The following is a 24894-nucleotide window of genomic DNA, read 5'->3' on the forward strand; positions in this document are numbered from 1 at the left end:
GTGGTGTTTCGTTGGGACAAAGGCGTAAGCACAAAAGTCATAAATCTCTCCACACAGGTTTGGATACAGGAGAGCAAAAACCCTCGTCTCTCCTCTTTAGTGGGAAACTGGGGCTCCGAGAACTCGTTCGTCTTCATTCATCGCTCTCAACCTCCTCACACTTTTGTGGTCATAAGTCATATATATAACCAGCTGCATTGTTCTGCTCCCCCACATCTAAACTCACTTAATCTATCTTTCACAATAAAGGGAATAAAGATAAATGTCTCAATCTGTTATATTACTGTCACATGCTATCTATGTGCAGGGAGCTGGGACCCCTGCTCTTTATCTGGAGGAGCGGATGAGACAGAAAGTGTAAGACAAATAAAAAGGGAGCCAATTTAAACAACAAAGATAATACATTTAATATTTTTTCTCTTTTGGGCAATGCGAGATACAATGTAAACATGTACAAGATACAAAAAAAAGAAAAAAGGACTTGTCAAAATGAAAGGATAGATAAGAAAATGTCCTGTTTTCAGGGGGATGTGCAGGGATGCACACAGGCAGAGCGACTTTCATCGGAGTATGGACTGTCTTTGCTCACATTTTGCATCATCCCAGTCCACTGATGTAAAGTGTTGTTAGGGCTTGAACACTTAGTGTTCTTCGTCACCATGTATGACTTGGTGGGCAGGTGACTCATCATTGGATGATTCATTGCCATTTGCAGTGATAAAAAAGCCTTCTTCACTTCCTAATGGCATATCTTTTGAAAACAAAGAGTTTGAAAGAAGTTCAATGAAACACAATTTGCAATAAAAACAATGGTAATAAAAAATAAAGAAAAGAATAGCACCTCCTTTGGTCCAACTCAAGGCCTGTAGTCGTTACTGAGTTTGTTAGTGTTGCTGACATGCTGGTAACAGATAGATTTACAGATCAAGAGCTTGATGGTGTCAATTTCTGAGTTGTTTTTTTTTGGCACGCTGCTCTCCACAGCAGGGTAATGACAAACTCTCTTCTTTAAATGCAACATTGTGATTGAAACAGGCTCCACCCTCTCATAAATCCACCTCAGCTACAATGCAATCAATCACTTTTTGCAGCTCACCTCCATTGCCAAACACTGCCATGCAGAGTTGCAGCCGCCGCAGTGTCCTTGATAAGGGAGCTGTTAGCACTGGAATATCTTCTGACTGGCTTAGGGTTAATTAAGACACACTGTTGCGCTAATTAGAAACAGGGTTTCAAACAGAGACAAAGAAAAAGTGCCAAAGAGACACAGCTTCGTGCCTCGTTCCTCGACACAGCCTTTTTTCTGGAGCTCAGAGACAGCTCCCCCTGATGCCCGCTGGCACGTCAAACAACCGCGATTCTGTGAGGAAGTATTTTAGAATGACATAAATAATCAGCATCCTCTGATTCACAGGCTTGGGGATTTTGTTTGAGAAAAAGTCCTGCAGCTTTGCTTATTCTTTTCTTTCTTCTCTTACACTGGCACAAAAAAATGATATTAATTAAAAACCTACAAAATCATTCCCTTAAATACCTCCCTCCTGCTCCCACACACTTACTCAAACTTTCTTATCAAACCTGCGCCTCTGTCGATCAAAAAAACTGCCTTTATTAACTCAACAATCACATTCTTCCAGAGCTGGGTGCTGTTGACTTCTGAATACTTTTAGTGATTCCTTCTAATTATGAATCAAACCTTGTTTCATTAGACGTGAGTAGACCTTCAAATCAGGTGTTACACTTCTACATCATTCAATTATTTTCTCAACAAAAACACAAAGAAATAAAGAAGAAAAAAAAAACTGAATCCAGCTTATGAAACCATATTCTTTGTTTCATTTGAAAAAAACTTTTCCAACACCTAACTCAACTCTCACACCCTCAGGGCTACATAAGATCTGAAGACATTGACAGCAAAGAAGCTAAAATCAGACGCAGGATCAGATCTTAAGTTATTCTATGGATGGAGAGCAAGACTGAGAGAAGCTGCTGAAGTGTGAACTTATTCGTCTCTCACTGAAACTTAAATTTGCTGTTTCTGGCAAAGAAGCCAGAAAAAGTGCTGCAATTAAAACATTACTTGGAGTGATGATATTTCACAGCTCTTGTTTGGCAGTAGAGAGCTCATTAGGTATGGGGAAGAAGGAGTTGGACAAAATGTTTTTTCATAGTTTTCATGGTGGAAGCGGCGCCCACTGGTCTTTCATCTACCTCTTATCAAAGCAGAGCTCCTCTCACCTCCCTCTCACCTTGTCTCCAAGAATCCACTATCTGATCCATCTCATGTCTCCCTGCATTCTCATCTCACAAACCTCCACCTTGACCTCCCAATTCTTTTCTCCTGAGTGCACCTGCAAACAACCCATCTCATCATGCAAAAAGACAAACATGCACACAAGCAACCCCCACCCACACAAACTCTCTCACACTAGCAAAACCTGCTTAGATATCTCAATCATTTCACCGGGAATAGACTCGGCTCGGCTGTGTCGAGGAAACAGAGGAATGAAAATGTGTGGCAGAAGAAAGAGAACTAGAGAGCAGAGAGGGAGAAGAATATGCTATGGCAGCAGCTAGTGTTTGGGATTACAGAGCTTAAGGTGCTTCACGCTTGGGAGGTGCCGTCCATTTGTTAAAATAAAAAAAGAGTGAGGAATAAAACAGGGTTCTGGTGTAGTGGAGCTGTCTCACCTGGCTGACCTTCAGGAATATGTCAGGAAACTCATATATTTTCTCTGGCATGAATGACTCCTCATCATCACTAAGTGTGTGTGTTGGCATGTGCGCACGCTTAGAGGTGCCGGTAGAATGCAGAAATATTACCTCCACCAATTCCATTTCAATTCTGCCATGTGGATGCACGCAGGTTTTAGAGCAGTTTGCCTGAGACAGGCTGAACGGATTGAAAAAAGAAGCCTGTTGCTTAACGGTATGGCCTAACCATTTTGGCAAAACATTTTCTTAGGAGAGTAAGATAAGAAGATCGATACCACTATCATGTTAGTACTCTTTATGTAAAGCAACTGTCTTGAGGTATTTGGCCTAGCTAAGGAAATTAGTGTAAACCAGCACACCACTGGAGCTTCTTGTCCTCCAAGGCCACCGTCGCTTCATCAATGAAAGGGGTGAGCAAGGCAGCGTTTTAATCTAGAATCTGATTTTGATATGTTTTGACAGAGCCATGCTTGCTAGCATCCCTCTACTCTCAGTCTTCGTGTTAAGCCAAACTAATTGCCTGTTGGCTTTGCTTCTTTTTTGATGATCCCCTTCATAAGGTGTATTAAATCCCTCCATAGAATAATATTTTGGCTGATTTAAATCCCTCAAGTTGCATCAAATTTTTTCTAATCTCTTTAATAATCCAGAATCAAAGCACAAGAGACTATTTCTGGCATTTTAAGCTTTTAAGTCCAAAGCACACTAAAATGTCTGTCCTGGAGTTCTTAAAGTTTCTACAACAGACATGTGTGAGTTGCAAATCGGAGGATTGCCATCTGGCTGTGATGGAACAAAAATAACTGGTGGTAGAAACAGGCTTTAAAAACAGGTCTTCACCATGTGAGAGAGGTATCAAATAATCTTATCTTACTCTTCATAAAATAGCAAATCAGGAATTTCCTGAAATGTCAGACTGTTTCTTTAAGGTGGAGATTAAAACAACATTAGAGTTCATGGGCACAAGCCCCTGAACTCCTTACTACAATGACGTGTTCACCTGTACCACATGGATAAGGCCAGTGCGGGGCTCAGCAAAGCGAAAAATAAAGGTTATTCTATTTTTGGCATACAACCTGGAAGTTGATGGATTGAAAAGAAATGACCTGAAGGAGCATTCATCTCCAGCTGTCTTGTTTACTGCTGACACTCCCCTGTCCACGTATCTTTGCCGATGGTTCCAAATGTCTCCTCTGCTGTAGTGATTGTTCAGGCAAATGCTGGACTCTGGTTTTACAACGGTGGAGTAAATGTCAAGAGAGGCATCTGCGTAGGTGCAGAGAGTACACACTCGAGAGGGAAAAGAAAAACAACAACACAAAAATAAGAAACTATCAAAATTCCATTCAGGCACGAATGTGACAGCTCAGAGCAGGGCCACTGAGGCCCCTGATGATGGGCCCATAACTCTCCGTCTGTGAAGAAGACCTCAGGTGGCTGTAATGTCAATACAGACTGGGTCAGCGGGTTTCTGCCATGCCATTCATTCATGCTGTCTACTGCTGATCCCCAGCAGGAGGAGCACAGATCGTCAAGTCCATCACGTCAGGTGATAATGAGATGTCTCAAACTTCTGCTTTGGTCCAATGAGTTATCGGATGCTTACAGGGCCTTTCACATCTGCTCTTTTTAAAAAAAAATCATACACTTAAAATGATGGTAAAAGCTCATGACTGGCAGTTTGACTGGCAATATCTACTCCCAACAGATGTAATGGCATTGTTCACAATTCTACCAGACCTTGTGTGACCTTGTTGAAGCTTGATGGGTTTCTTATCTATTGCACATTTCCTCACGGGTACATTTCAGAATTTGACAAAAAAAGAAAATAAGGGGAAAAAGCAAAGACAGATACAAGAAAGCTAAATGTATGCTTGTCACAGAACAATTCCCTCGCTATTCAGCCGAGTGAATTCATCTTGATCAAACAAAGCAATATGCAATAATAATACGTGCTGAGGCAAAATGTTTAAAGTGATTCAACACATTTACATAATGCCTTCGTCTGGATGGGTTGGGGCTTCGCTGCCAGGCAGCAAGCATCAGCATCTGCATATTTAGTTTTATTGTAAATTGATCCTAATGCAGTTTTTATTTCCATTTGTCAATTATGAAAGTGATTAAAAAAAACCTCTAACACTCATCCAAATGTCATATGGATAGAGTCTGCATTTTGCATACTTAAGTAAAAGCCCAAATCGTCAATAAATATAATCTGTATGAAGCTATGGGATTATGTATTCTGAATGAGGGAATAATATTGTCGTCAAACCATGATGAGATATAAAACTATTCATAATAAATATATATAAAATCAGGCATTATGTAAAGAACAATAAAGGTGAAGGAAGCGCCCATGATTTGCTAAAGTTGCAGAACACAGCATAGAAAAAAATAACTTTTTTCAAATTAAAAAAATATAAATTATTGCCCAATAAAAAAAAACATGTGCTACAAAAAGTTTTAGCTGCACTTTGAATTTTTCTTAAAAAAACTGAAAAATTCATGAAATTTCTATACAGTCATTGGTGAGACTCACTGTCCAGCAGTGCACTTCTTATTGCACTGAGGTAGTATGGCTTGTAAGCCTTGTTGATTGGGTAAATATCAGGTTGTAGTACCTTTTGCTGCCCACTAGAGGTCTCTGTTTCTCCAATTCTACTCAATATTAACATGGTCACTGTCACTGACAGTGTCACCTCCCATAACAGGTGAGCAAAAAAATTATTAAATAGTCACAAAAATCATTAAATAAATAACATGCTGAGTATGGACTGCATCTTTACATTAATGCACCTTAAAAACAGGTTTAAAGTGCACTAATTCACAAAACAGAACCCCTCCGTTCCTCATTATTGCCACTGTGTGATCACAAAAAAACAGATCAACAAAACAAATACAAACGATAAACAAATATGCTTTACTAAATAGATAACTGCGATCTAGCAGGTACTGTACTTAGTATAATACTATGATACTGTCCAGCAGAAACATAATGAAAAGTTAGTGTTCAGCCTCAGACTGAGGGCTCCCACTGTTCTTTAGAAATTTTATTTCAGCAGTCTTGAACATCAGCCATTTGATTTTTTTATTTAAGCTCAGAGTTTCATATCCTCTTATTTTACCTCAATTTGGGTAGCAATTTAAGGGATTTGAGTAAATCTAGTTTATGCAATCTTAAAATGTAGTAACATTTAACTAAAATTTGAAAGTTTGGATGTAAAATCTGCCTTACACCTTGTTTCTTCCAAATATGTGAAGAAAGGAAGTGCCTACAGGCGCTGATAGGAATACTTTGTTTCAGTTCGTAAAAACATAACATTTAGTAATATCTTACTTGAATGCCTTGTACCATAAATGGAGAGTAAAATCACACAAAAAACTGCCTTCAGTTTGATCACATTATGGGCTAAACAATTTTCAAATATGACCCTGGGATTCCACAATATAATTGTATTTCCAGTATATCAACACTTCTTTAAAAAAGTGAAATCATTTTAGCCCTACAAAACAATGCATACACATAGCCAATTATTCCTATAAGTAAAATCATTAGAGCAAATGCAAAACTTTGTAAACTAGTTGTTCTCTTGTTTAAGGTTGTTACCCACCCAGATATGAGGTTAGCTGTCCTGGAGAGTATTCAAGTTGGTATAGTCCTTCCTTTGATTTTCCAGCAAACTGAAATATGTTCAATTTTTCTTTCAAGTTTCACAGGTTTTTAAAGATCGTTATCTGTCCATATATTTGTATCTAGGTTTTTGTCTCTTGATGATCTGCAACAAAGTAAGCTAATTTCTCAAACCTGAGCACCTGCTGTTTGTTTTCACAGATGTAAAGGTGATTCAAGAAATGAGGCGGGAGCTTTTACTTTTCCAATTTTAGGCTGTTGCTTGAAACCGATGTGACAAGAGAGCAGAAATAATTCTCTAAGGAAGACTTTGATGAAAACAAGACAATATGGAACAAAACTTGATAATGTGATTAACACAATGTTTTAGTTTGCTTTAGGACTTGTGACTTGAAATGAATAAGTACTTTGATGAAACTGGAGACTAAATCTTGTTGGACCATTTAGAGCACTCCAGATCAAATCAGCTTTTTCAGCTCCATTTTCACTTTGCTTTCACTCTATAGTGGAGCTCTTTCTTAGTTATACAAATATTTTGGTGGTGTTCATAGGTCTTATGGCACTCTTAGAAGATTTGGTTGATTTAATGTTTTGCCATCCACCATTTAGGACCTCCATTCAGGTGAACAAAAACACAAAAGGCACTTATCGGCCATCATAGTCAGTGATGGGCAGGAACAAGCATAGCCATTACCCTGCTCAACTTCTGTATTACATGATACAAACCTCTTTAAGAGGCTATCACTCCCATTCACACCATTTTAAATCTTTAAGACAGTGTCCTCCTCAAATTCCCTCACTGAAGGGTGACCAATCCCACATTCCTGTCTCTCATTCCCAGCCAAAATATTTAAAATCTGAACTCTCTTCTTTGTGTACATTTTAGTAAACCAGCACTAAAAGTGTCCTTCCACAACAGTTTTAAACATCTTTCTTTTTACACACAGTCTTTTTAAAAATTTACATTTTCAAGGACATATTGCTTATGGGAGATTGTGGGTAACATTCTTAAGAAATGATGCCACCCATGTCCTTGAAGACATCAAAGAAAGGAGAGAGGGGGAAGGGTGAGGGGGACAGTATGGGATTGGTTTCATTTTTTCCGCTCAAGGTAGTTGGAGGGGACCCAGCCTTTGCGGGGAAGCAGGCTGTCCTGCACCTGGCAGTACCACCATCCATTGGGGTTTCTTTCCAAAACCTCCAAACAGGTGCCTTCAGTGAAACCCATAGTTTCCTCATCACCGCGGTAGTCAGCAATGGACACGTACACATCCCTGCCGAGGTTGTTGTGGATCAGTTGGCTCTTCTCTATTGGCTTGGGTCGGACTGTGGACACGGGGATGCCGTTACGTTGGTTAACTCTGCTAAGGGCTTCCTGGACGTTGCTTGTGCTGAATGCGCTCCCAGATGACCCAAGGCTGGAGCGCTCTACGGGCCTCGTCTGACTTTCAACAACTACGTGTGGTCGCACGGTGCTGAAGGAGGCGTTTCTGCGCACACCAAGAGTGGCAGAACCAGAGCCATAGTGATCACTCCTGCCCAGTGATTCATTTCGCCTCAGAGACCCTGTCATGTAATGTGCATCCTTAGGTGGCTGTGTTGTGGTCACAAATACAGACTGTGGCCTCACTGCCACCTGTCGTACCCCATTCCTCATACGGACACCTCCATTTACCATCCCTGATGGCTTCTGGAAGCCACCAGGAGGCTTTGAAGGAATTGGCGGACTGTTTCTCCGCAGGGCTTGGTGCTGCTGGTTCAGCCCCTGAATATTGATGTTGTTAAGGGCCAGAACATGCTGCTCATTTTTCTCCAGGCTGTTGGACTTACTCCCACTACTACCATGTCCATCTGATTCTAACCGGCCCCCATCAGCTGCTTGTCTCACAGGTTCTAGGTAGTATGAGGGAGCCCAGCCTTCCTCTGATCCCCAACGGATGTACCACCAACCACTTTCCTGCTTCTCCAGAACCTCCACCTCCACCCCGGCTGGAAAGCTGATCTCAGAGTCCTGGACCTTCTTGTAGGCATCCAGGGATCGGTACAGATTGGGGCCTTCTACGTCCGAGTCACCCCGGCTCCCTTTGGAGTAAACAGAAGAGAGATCTGAGGTGCTGCGGGAACACATCGAATCCTCTGATGAGATAACAGAGGCTGTTTCAGAGTCTTCCCCACGAGCAGGTTTGAGTCCATGGCGAAACTGACTTGCTGGCCTCAGCTGTCGTCTCAGAGAACCAATGTCCATCCTCTCAGGACTCTGGGGTTCTGATTTGGTCAGAAGCGGTTTAGGTCTGACAGATGGCTTGGGTCTAGTAGAAGGGCTCTGGCCTATTCTTTGCTCTACGTCCCGGCTGAAGGCAGGAACCTTCTTGTGTCCTCTGGTTAATTCATCTGATGAAGAGTGGGGGCTGTTGTCATGTGACCTAAGGCTAATATCTATGTGTCTGCCCAGGGTCTGGCTTCTCCTTGTCATCTCTGGCGTCATGGTCTTCATGGGTCTACCAGCTAAAGGTGAGGATCCAGAGGGTTTGCGTGGGACTGTGGAGGAATGGTAGATCCTTGGGGAACTCGGCTCACTAGCACCTTTAACCAAAGAACCTTCAATGCCACTGCTTGGCCTGAAGCCATCGTTCTCATAGATGCATTCCTCTTTTGCAACCTCCTCCACAGATCTGAAGGAGGCTCTTCTGCGAGTGAAAACAGGGGATGCTTTGCAGACAGGAGGAGAGGCCTTACAGGAAGGCGGAGAGCTACGGTACTTATCACTGACCACATTGCTGATCTTTACATCCAGGGAGCGCTCATCCTTCAGGGAATCAGTGTCGGGTTCACCTTCACATCCAACTGCAGGAATATCATATTCAGGCTCCTCATACACAGGCCTGCTCTGTGGCTCTGCGACTTTAGGAACCGAGCTAGCAGGCGGGGGAGTTTCTTCAGAGTCTTGTTTTTTGACAGGTGGCGCAGGAGGTGGGACTTTAGGCCGGGTCAGGGTGCTGGTCCGACGGCTGAGGTTTGGCTTTTTGCGCTTGTCAATGTAGGAGCACGGGGCCCAGCCCTCCATCTCTCCAATCTGCACATACCACCAGCCCCCAGGGTTCTTCTCTATCACCTATAGCACAAGACAAAGGGGACAAATGCTATCAAACACGGTGTTGTGTGCCTGGTGCATATTGTTGTAGGCTTATAGCTTATAGGTTAATATAGAGTCAAAAAAGCCCTCTAGCTATCATAACCAATGAATAATAGTCAATTCATCAGTGTGTTATAGACTGATATATATACTGATTGTCAAAGAGTTGTAATAAAGCTTTAAGGATAATCAGAAAAGAAAAAGATTTAGCATGACTCTCTGTGTGTCTGAATAAGAGAAGCTGGATTCAACTGAGAAGTGACCTGAGAGTGGCGCACAGAGCAGAGGGGAGGATTTGTTTCGCTGACTCAGCATTTCGAATTTTAACCCCCTAAACATATACAATGTTCTTGGGGAAGTTCTTGGTCTCCAGATCAAATTTCCCTCAGGATATGATTGACTTTTAATGACATAATGATACAGTTTAAAGTGATTCGCCAATCAAAACATTTACTGCGTGTAACAGTTACACTACATGATCCACTTTTAAGACAATAGGTTTTTTTTCTATAGTATTGTTGACTCACATTTTTTCAGATCCCTCACCAGATACTTTTTGAATACTTTTCTGACTCCAATAGTTTTCTTTTCAAAGTATTTTGACTAAGTTTTGATGACGAAAATCAGATGCGTCATTGCTATCTTACTTTTTGATCTAGAGTATCTTTGACATCAAAGGTGGTTTGTTAACATAAACTTTGCTTTAACCTTAGTATCAAAACCAAGAGTGATGTAGATATATTTTACTTTTGAATTCCTTGCTGGCCTGGCTGTAACTGCACTCTGATCTATCTCCCTCCACACTCAATTGACTTTTACCTCACTGCTCATAGATTCTATAATTGACCATTATACAGTTATGCTGGTTGATATTTAAAAGTAAATATTCTGAGAATATATTGATTAGGTCCAATTTGAAACTCTTATCAGATTGGGTAAAGAGGTCTACACTCTGATACCAATTTAACAGTCCTGTTCATTATTACTTAACCAAAACCTTGATATCTTTACAGTATATAGTTTTGATTTGGTAAATGCTCACAGTTTGGTTAGGTGTAGGAACCAAAACTGCTCTGTCAAGTGTAGGAAGGTAGTTTGGGCTTGAAAAATGACTTCAGGTTTGTATTTTGGTGTCAAAACGTCCCTCTTGGATAGAGAGGCATGAGAAGCTGCTTTGCTTTAACCGCCAGGTGCAAGCCAAAGAAATCAGTGCTCCATCCTGCAAACACTCAGTCCCCAGTTGGGTCAGTTTATGTGTTAAGGGTAGAATAATATGATTATGAAAGCCACACTGTTCTTGGATCTGCACTTGTACTCTTCTTGCAGAGACATTGATGATATATAGTAAGATAACAGAAAGTGCAGAATTGCTGGTTCGACACTACTTTAACGTGAAGTTATTGAAGTACTTAAAGGTATCTTCGTTATCTTCATCCCTCTACCTGTGTCTCTGCAGAGTGAATTCTGTCGACATCATCATGTTCAAACACAAATCTCAAGGTCGAATCTTTATTGCTTCAGCTTTCAAGACTATCTGGGAAGCGCTCAATCAACATACATATTCAATGAGCCCTGACTGTCTCATCTCAGTGACAATAATGTAGATGTGGCCTCTTACATCAGCCTTTTGTCCTCCACGGAAACTGATGCCATCAGAGATTGAGGACTGGAAATCTGCTATAGTGTAATACTCTGCTTCCACAGCAGGGGGCTCTGGTGGCTTGGGTAACTGGAATCCCTGCACAGAAAAAGAGGAGAGATGTGAGCGGCTGACATCATTTTACACATGATGATAGCAATTTAAAAAAGTTAAATTTACACATCTGGCCATGACCCCAGAATGAGTATGACTGAAGACATAATAAAGGAGACAAATCTACACATGCAAATATAGGATTATTGTCTATATACGGTTATGATATACACGTATTAATGCATTAAGCCAAGTAAAATGTGTTCAGTGGAAGAGTCAGATAATTAAATACATGCAGGAATGTTCACTGTACTGTGTTTTGCTGTTGCAGGGGGTTGCTATGCCAACTGGGAGCTCATTAATAACCTTTCCATTTATGTTGATGTTCTTGTTAAATGTTTTTGTACGGCCTTGAAACGTCTTTTTTTCCAGAAAGAACCACTGTTTGTAAATGTATTCAATCATATTCTCTGTGATTATGAGTTTGTATAAAAGGAAGCAGTCAGTGTCAAGAAACAACAGCTTGTTAACTACTCACAAGGTTGGCATCTCTTCTTGGGGGAGGTTTCTGTCTCAGGTTTGGGGAGCCTGATGAACAAAGAGATAGTTCAGTCATTAACAGCTTACTAACTAACCAACCAACCATCAGTAAGTTTGGAATGACAGAGTTTTATTTGTGCCTCATTCCTGGGCTCAGAAAGTCAGGAATATTTCTACACCTGAGTGGCCAGCAGTCATTACGTCAAGAGTATGCCTTTACATGTCAGACATGGCATCACTCAACATCACTCACACTCATGCTATTCAGGGAGCCAGGGTTATGCAGACAACCTGAATTCCTCTTCATAGCACAAAATATGGTATCTCATGACTGAATATGGAGACTCATGTATTGCAAGGCAAGATAATAATGATAACCGACTGTCAGTCCTCACTAGACCTGATATCACGAGTTGTTATTTAAAGAACTAGAATACTAGACGACTGATCAAAAACTCAATCCACAGTCCCAAGAGAATCTTACTTTTCTACTAAATAGCTACTTTATGAATCTGTGTTGACTTCTGGTTGCAGGTTTATCTTTACTTCATTGTACTGCATAATTTCTTTTGTTGTTAGCTCATATATGAAGTAGCTTACCTTGCTACTAGTTGGTTAGCCTGATGTCTGCAAGATGCATTACCATGGCATTTAAATTTTCAAAATTACAGCTATTATTTTAGAAGGCACTAGAATTATATGCATGAGAAACTCTTGCCCATTATATTTTTAATGCTAAAAAAATCAGGCACTCAGACTAGTCTGGCTGTGTATCAAGATAACTAAGTTGCAACACACGTTAAAAGCACCATTCAGACTGCAGACATCCAGTTAGACTTGACTTTCTCACATTTCTAAAGTTTTGAATATCAGTGCACAATATCACCTTGTCAAGTTCACCAAACATGCAGGCAAACCTGAGACTGCACAGATCAGAGTTGTTGCAAATGGGGCAGAGACAGTGTGAGAATTTTTTGGGGGGGTTGTCAGAGCTTTAGTTTAAGTGATGACTAAAACTAATCAGCTTGACTTTGTGAGATACAATTTCCCCATCTAAAACAATTCCCTAACTTTTTATTCAACATATCTAATCACATGTTTAGCAATGAGGCACAAGTAATAACAGAAGTAGGGGAACACAAAAAAAGAAATCATACCTTCTTAGTTTGTGAGTAAAACAGAAGCGAACAAACCAAACATTTCAAACCCTGTGTTATACAGCCTCAGAGGTTATTGTGCTAAATGTTCTGTGATTAGATTACATCACCAACATTAAAGACACCTCAAGTCATGGAGCTTACCTATGGCATCAAAACCTACACAGAAAGAAAGTAATAAGTCTTAATATCCCATTCAAAGGCTACAAATGCTTCCCTCCTCTTATGCATTCATCTGTTTCTACACTGGTGCTGGAAGCTTAATAGTCCCACACTCAACAAATACTCACCAATTTCCACTCGATGAGGTGCCACTCTAGCAACAGCTGGGGACCCAGGCTCGCCTCTCGCTTTACTTTCTCTTAATGCTGCACTGGCTGCTATTCCCAGACAAGGACTGTTGGTGTCTCGGCCCGCACTCAGCCTCCTGCCCGTCTCTGCGTTGATCTCAGAGCTAAATGGCATGGGCAGGCTGATCTCACTCTTTGAGATGTGCCTCTCTGGTGAGGTGCCACTCTCTCCGTCTGTCTGGATGTCCTTCTCGCTGACCGACTTCTTCTGCAACAGGGTGCTGATCTCCATGATGTTGCCGATGATCTCCACAGGGCCTGTCAGGGTCTTCTTGCGAGGGGAGAAGTCCTCTTTCACCTTTTTCAAGTAGGAGGCAGGGGCCCAGCCCTCTTTTCCCAAGTATCTGCAGGTAGAAGGGATGAAAAGAAACAAAATTAGTTTTATCCTTTCATTCTAGCATTCAAAATAAACTGCACCAATCATACAAATAAAAGTTTGTTTATGTTTTTGAGTCATTTTCTTGCCTCCCCATCCAAGGATCAAAAACATCTGGATAACTTAGACCCCTGCAACTGCAAAAAGTTGGATCTCACTCTGAGGACAAATGTTAAATCAAGGCTATGTAAGCTATTTGTTTTCACTGACAAGACACTTCTTATTGCCAGGCAGTAGCTATTATCAGAGCATTTTGCTTGTTTCAACATTTTTCATCCTTAGTTTTCCAGATGAGATACAGTTGTGCTCATAAGTGTACATACCCTGGCAAAATTTGTGATTTTTTGGGCCATTTTTCAGAGAATATGAATGATAAGAGAAAAACTTTTTTTTTCACTCATGGTTACTGGTTGGGTGAAGCAAATGTTTTATCAAACAACTGTGTTTACTCTTTTTATATCATAAAGACAACAGAAACTGCCCAAGAAACCATAAATTCTGCCAGAGCACAACTGTATTATAACTTGTTCCTGAGGTTATACTTTAACTGCTTTCAAGTAACTAAACGCTTGAAATGAGAAAGACTCGAACAGTTATGCTGTTTGATTCACACTGAGGTCAACATGTGGAACATGGGTATAATGGTCTTATGTATAATGTTCATCATTTGTGGTTGTGATTGGTATTTGCTACTCAGTTTACATGTTGACTGTTGTTTATTTTTCAATATTGAGCATTAGCTAAGTGTGTACAGCTTCCTATCAGTACAAAATAATGTATCGTATCATATTGTATCATGTCACATTGTATCATATCACATTGTATCACTTTGCATTGTATTGCACCGTACTGTATCATAGTGTATCATCATACCATATCATATCGTAACATACTGTAATGTAATATACCATGCCATACATGGAGATCAGAGTGTTTATTTTCTGTCTGGAAACACTAGATATTTGTGGGTACTTGAAAATGCTTCTTTATACATGTTCACAAATCTTGAGATGTTTTTTTTTTTTGGCAGATTATTATACTCATTTTAGGTCATAAATCTACATTATGTTGGGGTTTCTTGTCCTCCAAAGGTGACTTTGTGCAATTATTTCTTAAACTTTTATTTTTATGAGCCCCACAGCTCTGAGTGCAAGGCTAAAACGCCCCTTTTAAAGTGCTTTGATTTATTGGGCTACAATAACTGCCAACCAACAACAAAATATCCATATTCTCTGGACTCAAGAATGTAATAAAATTCACTCTGTAAGATCCAAAATATGAAACAACAAACACTTTTTATACTCTAATAATGCAGGGTTAGCCAAAGGCAAGTAAACACACAACATCATATTATGCAAAGAGATGCTGATCCCCTCATTTCCACCGTTATTGTTAGGCTAAATGAGTCATTTAAGAGAGCTCTGTGCAACAATAGGTAATGTTTTTGAAATGTAACTCTGACTCATATGCCTCCAGGTGGGCCATTTTCTGCTAAGGAAAGATGTGATCATTTCTGCTTCCCTGATGGAAGACTCCAGCTGCGACCACAAGGAGTCCCCCTGATTTAAATAGCCTCATGCCAAGATTAACTGTACAAAAAGGGGCACACAGAGTGCAGCATGACTCAGATGTACACCTGGAGGATTTAAAAAAAAATAATTGTTGGACAACATGTTCCAAAATGAATCATTGTGAATAGCAATGCGGCCATAATAAAACAGTCAGTTTTATTTCTGCCATATTTATTTAGTAATATGACAAATCATAAGTTTGCCTCAAGGGTTGTTATAATCTGTACAGCATATGACACCTCCATCCTCAGAGCAGGGCTTTCCATTAAGGATATGTGCTTTATTTGTGAGACTCAGGCAAAAGGATATATCATACAGCCGAGGTAATGATTCAATATATTTACATGCACTGTTAAAATGTAAATAAGACCATGAATAATAGGTACTTCATGACTCCGTTTTGAAGAAGGACATGTTTTTTTGGGGTTATTACTTGCAAGATGTGATTTCTTCTTGTCTTAATAAAAGACGCTGGAAGATGGAGTGCAACAGTAAATAGCTGAAGATAGATCACAGCTATAGACTGTATATAACATGGATGTCTTCTCAGTGATGTCACCCATTGGATTCTGGGGAGGTATTTGTGAAGCAAAACAGTGGAGGTCACCATATTGGAAATGCTGACTCAACATAACTTTCGATCAACCAAGAAACAGGCAGAGGTCGAGCAGGGGCGAGCTTTCAGCCTCCTGGCAAATAGCTAAAATGCACCCTACCTGTAAATCAACTAGGTACTTGAGGTGTCGCTACAATGCTATGAAGACCTACTACAACGCATCACACATATATTAATATTTTTTGACAACCCATATTCAGATGATTAAATCCCCTTAGGGTTTGAACAAAAAGTCAGTGAGTATACAACAAATATCACGTAAGCACCATTAAGTAAATGTGTATTAGCATGCACACTGTTACACAAGCATGTGCATGTCAGAGGCCACGAGGCAGCATGTGATAGCAATCCTCTGTGCAGATCCATTCCACTCTCTTTTGCCCCCCAGGGATGCAAAGAAGTAAACAACTAGCAGGATGGTTGGGTAAACAACACACATAAGCACAAACAATCAAACAGACACGCACATGCTATAAGAAATCACAGGCTGGAATCCCTGTTGATCTTTGTACAGCTCTGTATGCTAATGACTTCTCCTCCATACCATGATGCTAATTAAGGGCTGCAGGAAACCGCTTGCCTTGATCACAGAACTAAGCACAGAATACTGCCAATAAAGTCACTGAGGACTCATTCACTTTGAAACATGATGACAAATTACATCACTGCTCTGCACACAAATGGGGTACTAATTTCCCCTGCCAAACACCCAAGAGTTAAAACTGAAATGGTGAGTGCTGTCTTGTACAAAGGTAGTTAAACTGAAATATTTGCATTGAAAAGGTATGGAAGGCAGACTTTAAGAATTACATACATATCATTGATTGAAATTAAAAGGAGGCACTATATCTGTATTATGATGTGATTATTATTGCTCATTGATAATTGGCAAAATAAGTCTAAGCACCAGCTGAAACACAGATATTATCAGTTGAAAATGAAATGCTGTCAGCTTATAATGACACAAAGCTGATTAATATGCTTCAGACTACTAGTACATAAACTATTTTTGAGTGCTCTACAGTTGAACAGCTTTGCTGTCAGTTTAATTGGGATCAGATACCTTGCCTCCATAAATAATCATGTAATGAACAGGACTATGTGAAAGCTGAAAATAAAGAAAGAGTTCATACACAGGCTATGATATACTTATAGTATAAAAAATCTGTGGCTAGTAGGGACGTAATGGTATCATCAGTTTCATGATATCGCCTAAACAACGGTGTGTTGATACAATCGCAAACCTCTAGCAATATGAAATTAAACTGACATACATGTCGGGAGTAAGAGTAATATAAGATAAGATAAGATACTCCTTTATTCGTCCCACAATTCATGGAGTTACAGCAGCAAACAAGAAGGTGTACAGTACAAGAATTCCAACAAGAATATATATATATATATAAAAAAATGTCCATCAGAGACGACAGTTACATTATATTATGAGAAGCCAGTTGGCAAATTGTCACCCTGAAATGTCAGGAAGAAAACACAGCCCGAGTGCTCATGCTACCTTGTGAGAGTGACCTGAAAAAACTGGTAATGATAAAAAAATAATAAACAGATACAAAATGAAAACAGATCTCATTTCTCTGATTAAGCTGCCGGTATTGGTGCTCCATCACTCAGCAGCGTTTACTCACCTGATGAACCACCAACCCTCCAGGTTCTTCTGGATGACCTCCACGGTGACCCCTTTCTCAAAACTGACTTCATCCTTCCCTTGGCTGGTGTACGGCTGCACTGTCACATATTTCTCCTCTGGAGTCAAGAGATAAAGGAAAGAGGAAAAAAAGGGTAAAGTGAGTGAAAAGCTGCCATTAGTCAGTTTTTATTGCAGAACGAGACTACTGTGGAGTTTACATCTGTCCCAGAGGACCATATCAGGGGAAGAAATGTTGAGTATGACCTAGTTAAAATGCTCTGACTATTTCCATACCAACACAAACACAACCCTCTCCCACTCATCTTACACAATAATAACAACCAGCTCCCTCTACTGGCTGAATCTCTCCTCTTTCCTGCTGGTTTCTGATCCATGCTGGGCCTCTTTGGACCCTGATCCAGTGCTTGTTTCTCTCCAGAGAGAGATTCCTCTTCTAGCAGCAGGCCCACATCAGGGCCCCCCTTAAGTAGATAAGATTTTTGGACCAAGATCTCTCTTCTCATATCCTTTTTCTGATCACCAATCCTCTCTCACGCTCTGCTAGGATTCGAAAGAAATCCTGCAATCAGCCTAGTGAGGAGCATTCGAAGGTTAGCGGGAATCAGAGACACAAATGCAGAACCATGGGAGTACACTAGCAGTGTAGGGTTCTTCCCAGAAGAAGGAGGAATGATGAAATGATGGCTTTTGCTTTATTTTAGCGGCTGATTAACTGGTATGGTATGCTGAAAAGGAAAAGTCATCTATCAAGAGAAGAATTGCTTAAAGGAACTGATTTCCTTAGAATAAATCAGCTATAAAGGAGAGAGTGTGCCTATGATTGCTGGAGGTAACAACAATGTTTCGAGGAAATGTCAGGGGCAGGGATGCTATCTCAGAGGTGTGTGTGTGTTTATTCCTCTGAATGCTTGCTTTGGATACGTGGGGTGCATCCAGACAGCAGGGGCTTTGAGTTCCTCTCCTGCCTGTCAGTGAAGAGCAGCTGAGGTCAATAATGTGGAGCTTAGAGGAATGTCTGGCCCGGAACCTCAGCTTGCAAAGCATGTTGGTGTGTGTGTGTGTGTGTGTGTGTGTGTGTGTGTGTGTGTGTGTGTGTGTGTGTGTGTGTGTGTGTGTGTGTGTGTGTGTGTGTGTGTGTGTGTGTGTGTGTGTGTGTGTGAGTGAGTGTAGAGTTAGGGTGAGTATTTGTAGATGGACAGGGAATAACAAATGGATTGGCTTATAAATGAATCTGACTATCTAAACGTGTGCTTGTGATGAGTGTGTAGATAAACTGCAAAGTAGAATAGAGCCTTAGATATGAGTCTTTTATGACAGATATAGCAGATTCTGGAGACAAGGGTTGTACTAATCAATCGAAAGCATTTGAAAGAATACTTAATCCAGTAGGTTATTCGTTCTTTCAACATTTCAGTCTCTCATAAATCTCCATCTTATTTTAGATTGAACTCAAACTACTCACACCCGATCACTTTTTCCTGTCCAAAATTGCCCTACCCTGAACAAAAACGCCCCAATACCTCTGGTCTCTCGCTGGCTTCCTCAGTATTATGCTGAAGCTTAAAAATCACAACTTGTGCTTTGAGTCTTTGTTTTTACCAAGATTCTGTTTGTACAACAGCAGGTGAGATGTGTGTGGAGGAGGCATGTGGTTTGTGATGAAGACAACCAAAACAAACCAAACACACTTGGGAACATTATCAAATCAGCACCAACCAAGTGCACTGAACAAGCTTTTTAAAAACAATCACATATTAGGGCCTATGATTTCCTGGGGAAGTCCAGTCACGATTAACACTAGAAGGGCCAGAATTCTATTTCTACTAGAAAGGCCACAAGAGGTCATTTTGACTGCCAGATTCCAAATTGTATTATCTGTTATGATAAATACCCAATATATAGAATGATACGTTTAATGTCTTAGGATATACTGTAAATTTACATATAGGATAAACTCATTTTTATCCACTTCTTATTCAGATAGATCGCCTGTCTGCAAGGTCATATTCCTTGAACAACTGTCAGGCTTCCTCAGCAGTCATCTCTCTCTTTGAGCCTGTCCTTGCCATAATTGCCAAAATAGAGTTGTCTAATTTTCTCAGTTTAATTTCTTAACTTTTCAAATTGCCCTGGACACTTACTCACGGCCGGCCTCTAAGTTTTATAGAGACAGATAATGGCCAAGCAACCATATGCCCAGCATGAAAATGTATCAATTTAATAGCAGTCATTATGACTGCCTGTGGCCGAAGTAGGTAAAACTAATCATATAATTGTTGCCTTTTTTGCAATTTGTTTCTAATACGTAACCACACAACTAAAGGAAAAATCAGGATCCGGCACCACTGTAATCTCTAATTCAACAAAGTTACATGACATATAAATGTGAAAGCAGTCAAAATGACCCCCATTGTCATTCTAGTGTTAATACATGCAGGGACAAAATAAGAGAGCTTCTCTGCAGGGGATTTGTGATTTTCAGGAAGGCCCTCTCACGATAGAAGAACAAACAGGTAAACCAAGGTACTAGCTAGGTGTCAAGCTCTCTGATTGAAAAAAAGTTCTGAAATGGGTTTTAAAATATGTTTTGGTAACTTGTAGCTGGCCAGCCTTTCAAAGTGAAATTTTAATGGGGAAAGAATTTTAAGAAAGGGACCATGTGGATTGATTTTGTAACACATTTCCCCACCGGAGATTACAGAGGAGAAGAGTCAAGCTTATGTGCATGGGTGTCCAGCTTAAGTGCGTAAGTGCATCGTGATACCAATATATCCGTGACATGCCATATTTGCTTGATAACATTGATTTATAAGTCAGATCGTAAAGATTACGTCTTTCTGTTTGAGCTGATGATGATCATCATGCATTCACTTTTAATTCCCCAAGGACCAGAAATAAAAGATAAATGTTTTCATTAATCACATCTGTGTTTATTACTCTCATGAGCTGGACATGTGCCTCAGAGTTCATCCCTGTGTTTGTGTTGGCGGCTGCGTCACACAGCGGGGACAGAACAGTGAGTCAGGAGGGTGGTCAGAGGGACTATAAATCAGATTAGGGGCCTTCTGTAAATGATAGCGCTCTGAGCAGGGTTGAGGGAGGACAGCTTTTATTGAACCCCTGCCGAAAACACAATGAGGTCACACTGCCGTCAGTAGCCAATCAAAGCCCCCAAATGGAGGTCAAGACAGCCTGCCCTGGCTTTATGTTGGATCACTGGGGAGTCAAAAAGAAGATGTGCTTTAATTTCATTTGAGTCTTGAGTGCGCCCTTATTTGACAGTCAAGACGTTGGGATCACATCTCTGTCATCTTTATGAAGCACCACACAAAGGGGAAAAGAAATCAGTGTCAGCAAACAGGCTGCAGAGTACGACTGCTCTCCTCCATTAGCAAATTAGCTCTTGAAAGAACATAAATCGTACTGGATCAGCCTTTGTTTTTCTCCTCTGCCAGCACTACTAAATCAAACAGTATCTCACGTGTCTGTGCTGGGCTGTAAAACCTCACTCATCCGTTTCTTATCGCTAGCTTGGCAATGCATTATCAGGCTGGGACAGTGGTGCCTCCATTCACACAGCTAAGAAGGGGAAATGGGGATGAGAGGAAGGTGTGGAGGACAAGAACAGGAGGCTGTAATGTGGCGTTTAATATGAGGGGGAAATACTTCAAGTGCTAAAACTTTTAAGATAAGATGCATGGAATCAAGCCGGTTTTAGTAGACTTTCTTGTAATTGTTACTGGCATTCCTATTATTCCCAGTAGCACACACTCAGCCATCTGGTGCGGTAGGTCTGACTGAAGCACAGTTGAACGGAGTTCAGGCAGGGACAGGCAGACAGCAGTACAGTAATTGGACAGCATGCCGACAGAAGGTAATACAGTCACAAAGTGAAGAGTGGTGGTGATTGAAAAACCTGGAAAATCCACAAAAAAGAGACTGCAGTCAGCAGCAGCTGTGGGTTTCATGGTGAGACGATTCTGAACGTTGGAAAAAACACTACTGGTCCAGGAGTTGTTAGCGTGTTTGTAACACAGCCTGCAACTCCATGTGAATGTTTTCTGTCCTCAGCGTATCAAACAATATGTAAGCCTTTATGCTGTTCTATCGCTTTTCTATCAACTTTAAAAAGCACAACAGTCACACAACATTTTTTTTGTAGATAAGCGTAACTCAATTACACGCCACCATGCTCTTTGACAAAAGGTTTTTGAAAAAGCAGCAGAGCATTTTTGTTTGGGATTTCCATCCTGTCTTCAAATTTTTTTCTCCTCTTTTATTGGATTCCATCTGAGCACCAAATACCAAAGATGAACCTCCTAGTGATGTTTTTCAGTTGAGTACAGCTGTCTCTGATTTCAGATTAGGGTTGTGTGTGTCTACTCTACGAAACAATGAAATGTCATCATGCTCTCCAGAGGACACTCTCATATAGTCAGTTAAACAGGTTGTTCATGTTCTTTTTAATTAATTGTAGCCCCAAATGTTGGTCATATGATCTGTTTAAGCTGTAACCCAGCCATCAAGTACTAGCTAGGCTGTAAGTCCAGTCAGTGACTATTGCCATGCTGTGATGCTACCTGGAAGTAAAGATGACCAATGGCATCTCGTAGTGTGGTGCAGTTTGTCCGTAGCTTTTAAACTAGAAAATGGAGATAAAGTTGTTTGTAGCTGTGTCTGGTTAAACTAGCATAACCACTTGACTGGAGCAATACATGACCAGCACAGGAATATGGACACTAACCTGCAAGGAGAACTTAAGACTGGTGGTGCTAACTCTACTAATGTTAGCCATACTAAGCAAACCACTATGACTCTGTGATCTAATTTTTAGCTGTGTAAAAAAAAATGGTGCCCAATTTGTCTGTATTCTGGGTTTTTTCTTACCTTTAGACTAATGGGTTTTTGAAAAACACATGCTAGTGATGCTAAGAATAAAAACGTCACTACACTGATCTGTTTTGCAGATTTGACCAATGGTTTTCAGGATTTGGCAACGTGAAAGCAGCTGAGCATTTTTGTGGCCTGCGATGACATCAGTAATGCTGAGTACATCTAACAGGCAGGGCAGTGAACATAAACTAAACACTCCAGGTTTCCCTGGTTTCTTAAGCATCCTGTGAATGCCTGGATGGTCAGCACATTTACTTTTATTCAGTAGCTGTGTGCAACACTGGTATGCAAGAAAGTACTCTCATTGGGGTGTTCAGTTTTGGAGGCCAAGCCACATAGAATCACAAAACTCTAAATTGAGGGTCTTGTATTGAGGTTTTGGTCCAGGCCCCTTCTTTAAGACAGGGCCTCAGCATCAGGTAATAAAGCTGGATCAATCCCAAGGACCTAATGTTTTTCCAATATTGTCCTTTATTAGTGCATATTTCCACATACATGTGCAGTAAAAATCATCATAAACCACAAGCTAAGGCTAAACTCAGGTTAGCTCTGAACCAGAGAGAATCCCACAGCTAGTGTGGAAAACAAATCTTAGGATTATGCAGCAAAATAGACAACTGGGGATCAACCTTAAAATCAAATTGATGCAATGCCATCTGGCAAGTTGTTGCATTAGCTGATGATTCACATGCAACCTGACTAACTTTTTAACAACAACAGATAATTCTGTTAGAGGATGAATGATAAAACAACTGATAAAATATCTGCCAACATGATGACTTTCCTGAGATGTGAAATCCAGACTGTACCTTTGATGATACTTCAAATTTTGCCATTACCTGAAACAACACTTTAAAAATACAACCACTTTACAAACTCACCCCTGAAGCCTCAGGGGTCCACTTTGCTCTGTCTGAAATCCAAAAGTACACAGGCAAGACTTTTTAAAATCAACCAGCCATCACACTGTAAAAAAAAAAGGGTGGCAAATTTCAAAAAAGTAAAACAAAAATTACCTGAAATAATCAGTCTACCCTTTGAGTGTAAAAAGTTAGGTGTCTAAAAATAATTTGGTGAATTCCAGGACAGGACCTCCAAAAGCTTTTCATGCCCTCATCCTCCGGTGGTGACAGCTAGCCTGGTGACTCATCCACACTCTATAGAAGTTGAGGTCTGTGTGATTAAAACCAGCCTACTGATTGGACTGCTGCCCCACTTTCACACTTTCCACCGGCTCATTGGGGCGAAGCCTCAGTGTTCTTAGAGACGTATCTCATTAGGTAACATTCCTGTAGACCTGGCAAACACTGCTCCTCTATCTTTGATTCCAGTTTATCACTGATGATATACTTTCAACCGTAATCCTTTGATATTTCTTCTGAGCCAGTTTATATTCCCAAATCAGCTATAGGGGGTATGTGACTGAGTAATGTTCCCCCATCTCTGGACAGCTACCACTTTTCTTTCCCACAAAACCAAGAAGAATTAGCTACATGGGTATGTTACTATATGTGTTAGTTACCATCCATCCACTGCCAGAGGCTGTGACTATATACAAATATTTTATGTATATTAGTATGAGGATATATAAAAGGAACAGGGGCCCTTCTATTAATCTTCTGAACAGTTTTAGTTACTGTAGACTCTCTAGAGAAGAAGCACATACCATTTGACCTGATCCCCTTTTTTTCCACTTCCTCTAATGAATGGCTCTTTGCCTTCACGTTTGTAAAAAAAAGGTGGTAACACAGTCCACTCCAATCAGACTGTATTATGATAACGAGAAACAAAGAGTATTTTCATAGAGTTTGCACGGGTCCAGAAGCAGCTTCCACAAACAAATCGTAACTATGAAGCGTCTGTTAGAAGCCGCGACTAATCCAAAATCCAGACAGCTACCTAACTTACAGCATGGCAAAGTAAAAAAGAAGCACTGACTCGCTCCGGAGAGAAGAGTCTGAGTTGTTGCAGTGAACGACTCAGGTCCTCACTCAGCATCGAAGCTATAATGATTGAGTAAAACTGCATAGAACTTGAGAAATGCAAATAAAAAGAGAGTGCAATATCATTGAATTGTTTGTCACTTTCTGAATACTTAAACCAAAAACTCATTAACAGCTTTATAAAACAAAGGGGGACTGCTTAATTTAAGCAGTTATAATAATGTGAGCATGGCTAAGCGTCTGTCAAGGTTGTTGCATCTGTTCTGCAAAAGTTGTGAACAGTTTTACTTATCCACATATATTTAAAGCAGTCCAATTATTTTGTTGCTCTATTATTTTGATGGAGTGAGATTTGAGATTTTACTGTCAGAGCTGACTCATGGCCACCCAATATGCTGCTCCCACTAGATTTCCGAGGCCAGTTGTTGTTGGCTGGCTGGTGTGGATGTAAATGAGGTTGTTTACCATGTGGACCACAAAATATGCAGAGTAAAGACGAGAGGGGCCAACACTGGGGCTCAGCAGTGGTACTGTGTGTTTGTTTTTTACAGGACATGGGAAAGGTGTGTACCATGTGTTAATGAGTCAGTTTCTCCTTACTTTTACTGCA

At 40.5% G+C, this 24894-nt stretch overlaps 1 protein-coding gene across 1 annotated transcript in view; it reads right to left on the minus strand.

Annotated features, from left to right (window-relative positions):
* Nucleotides 1-382: 382 nt before the first annotated feature.
* Nucleotides 383-24894, minus strand: part of sh3pxd2aa (SH3 and PX domains 2Aa) — a 149005-nt gene continuing 124493 nt past the window's right edge. Inside the window, exons 12-16 of the mRNA XM_034688890.1 lie at nt 17426-17543; nt 13160-13563; nt 11711-11760; nt 11098-11217; nt 383-9458 (exon numbers count right to left, since the gene is read on the minus strand). Of these exons, the coding sequence (XP_034544781.1) occupies nt 7440-9458; nt 11098-11217; nt 11711-11760; nt 13160-13563; nt 17426-17543 (2711 nt within the window). The 3' untranslated portion in view covers nt 383-7439. The remainder of the gene's footprint in view (nt 9459-11097; nt 11218-11710; nt 11761-13159; nt 13564-17425; nt 17544-24894) is intronic.

Source organism: Notolabrus celidotus, chromosome 7, assembly GCF_009762535.1.
Source record: "Notolabrus celidotus isolate fNotCel1 chromosome 7, fNotCel1.pri, whole genome shotgun sequence".
Taxonomy (NCBI): domain Eukaryota; kingdom Metazoa; phylum Chordata; class Actinopteri; order Labriformes; family Labridae; genus Notolabrus; species Notolabrus celidotus.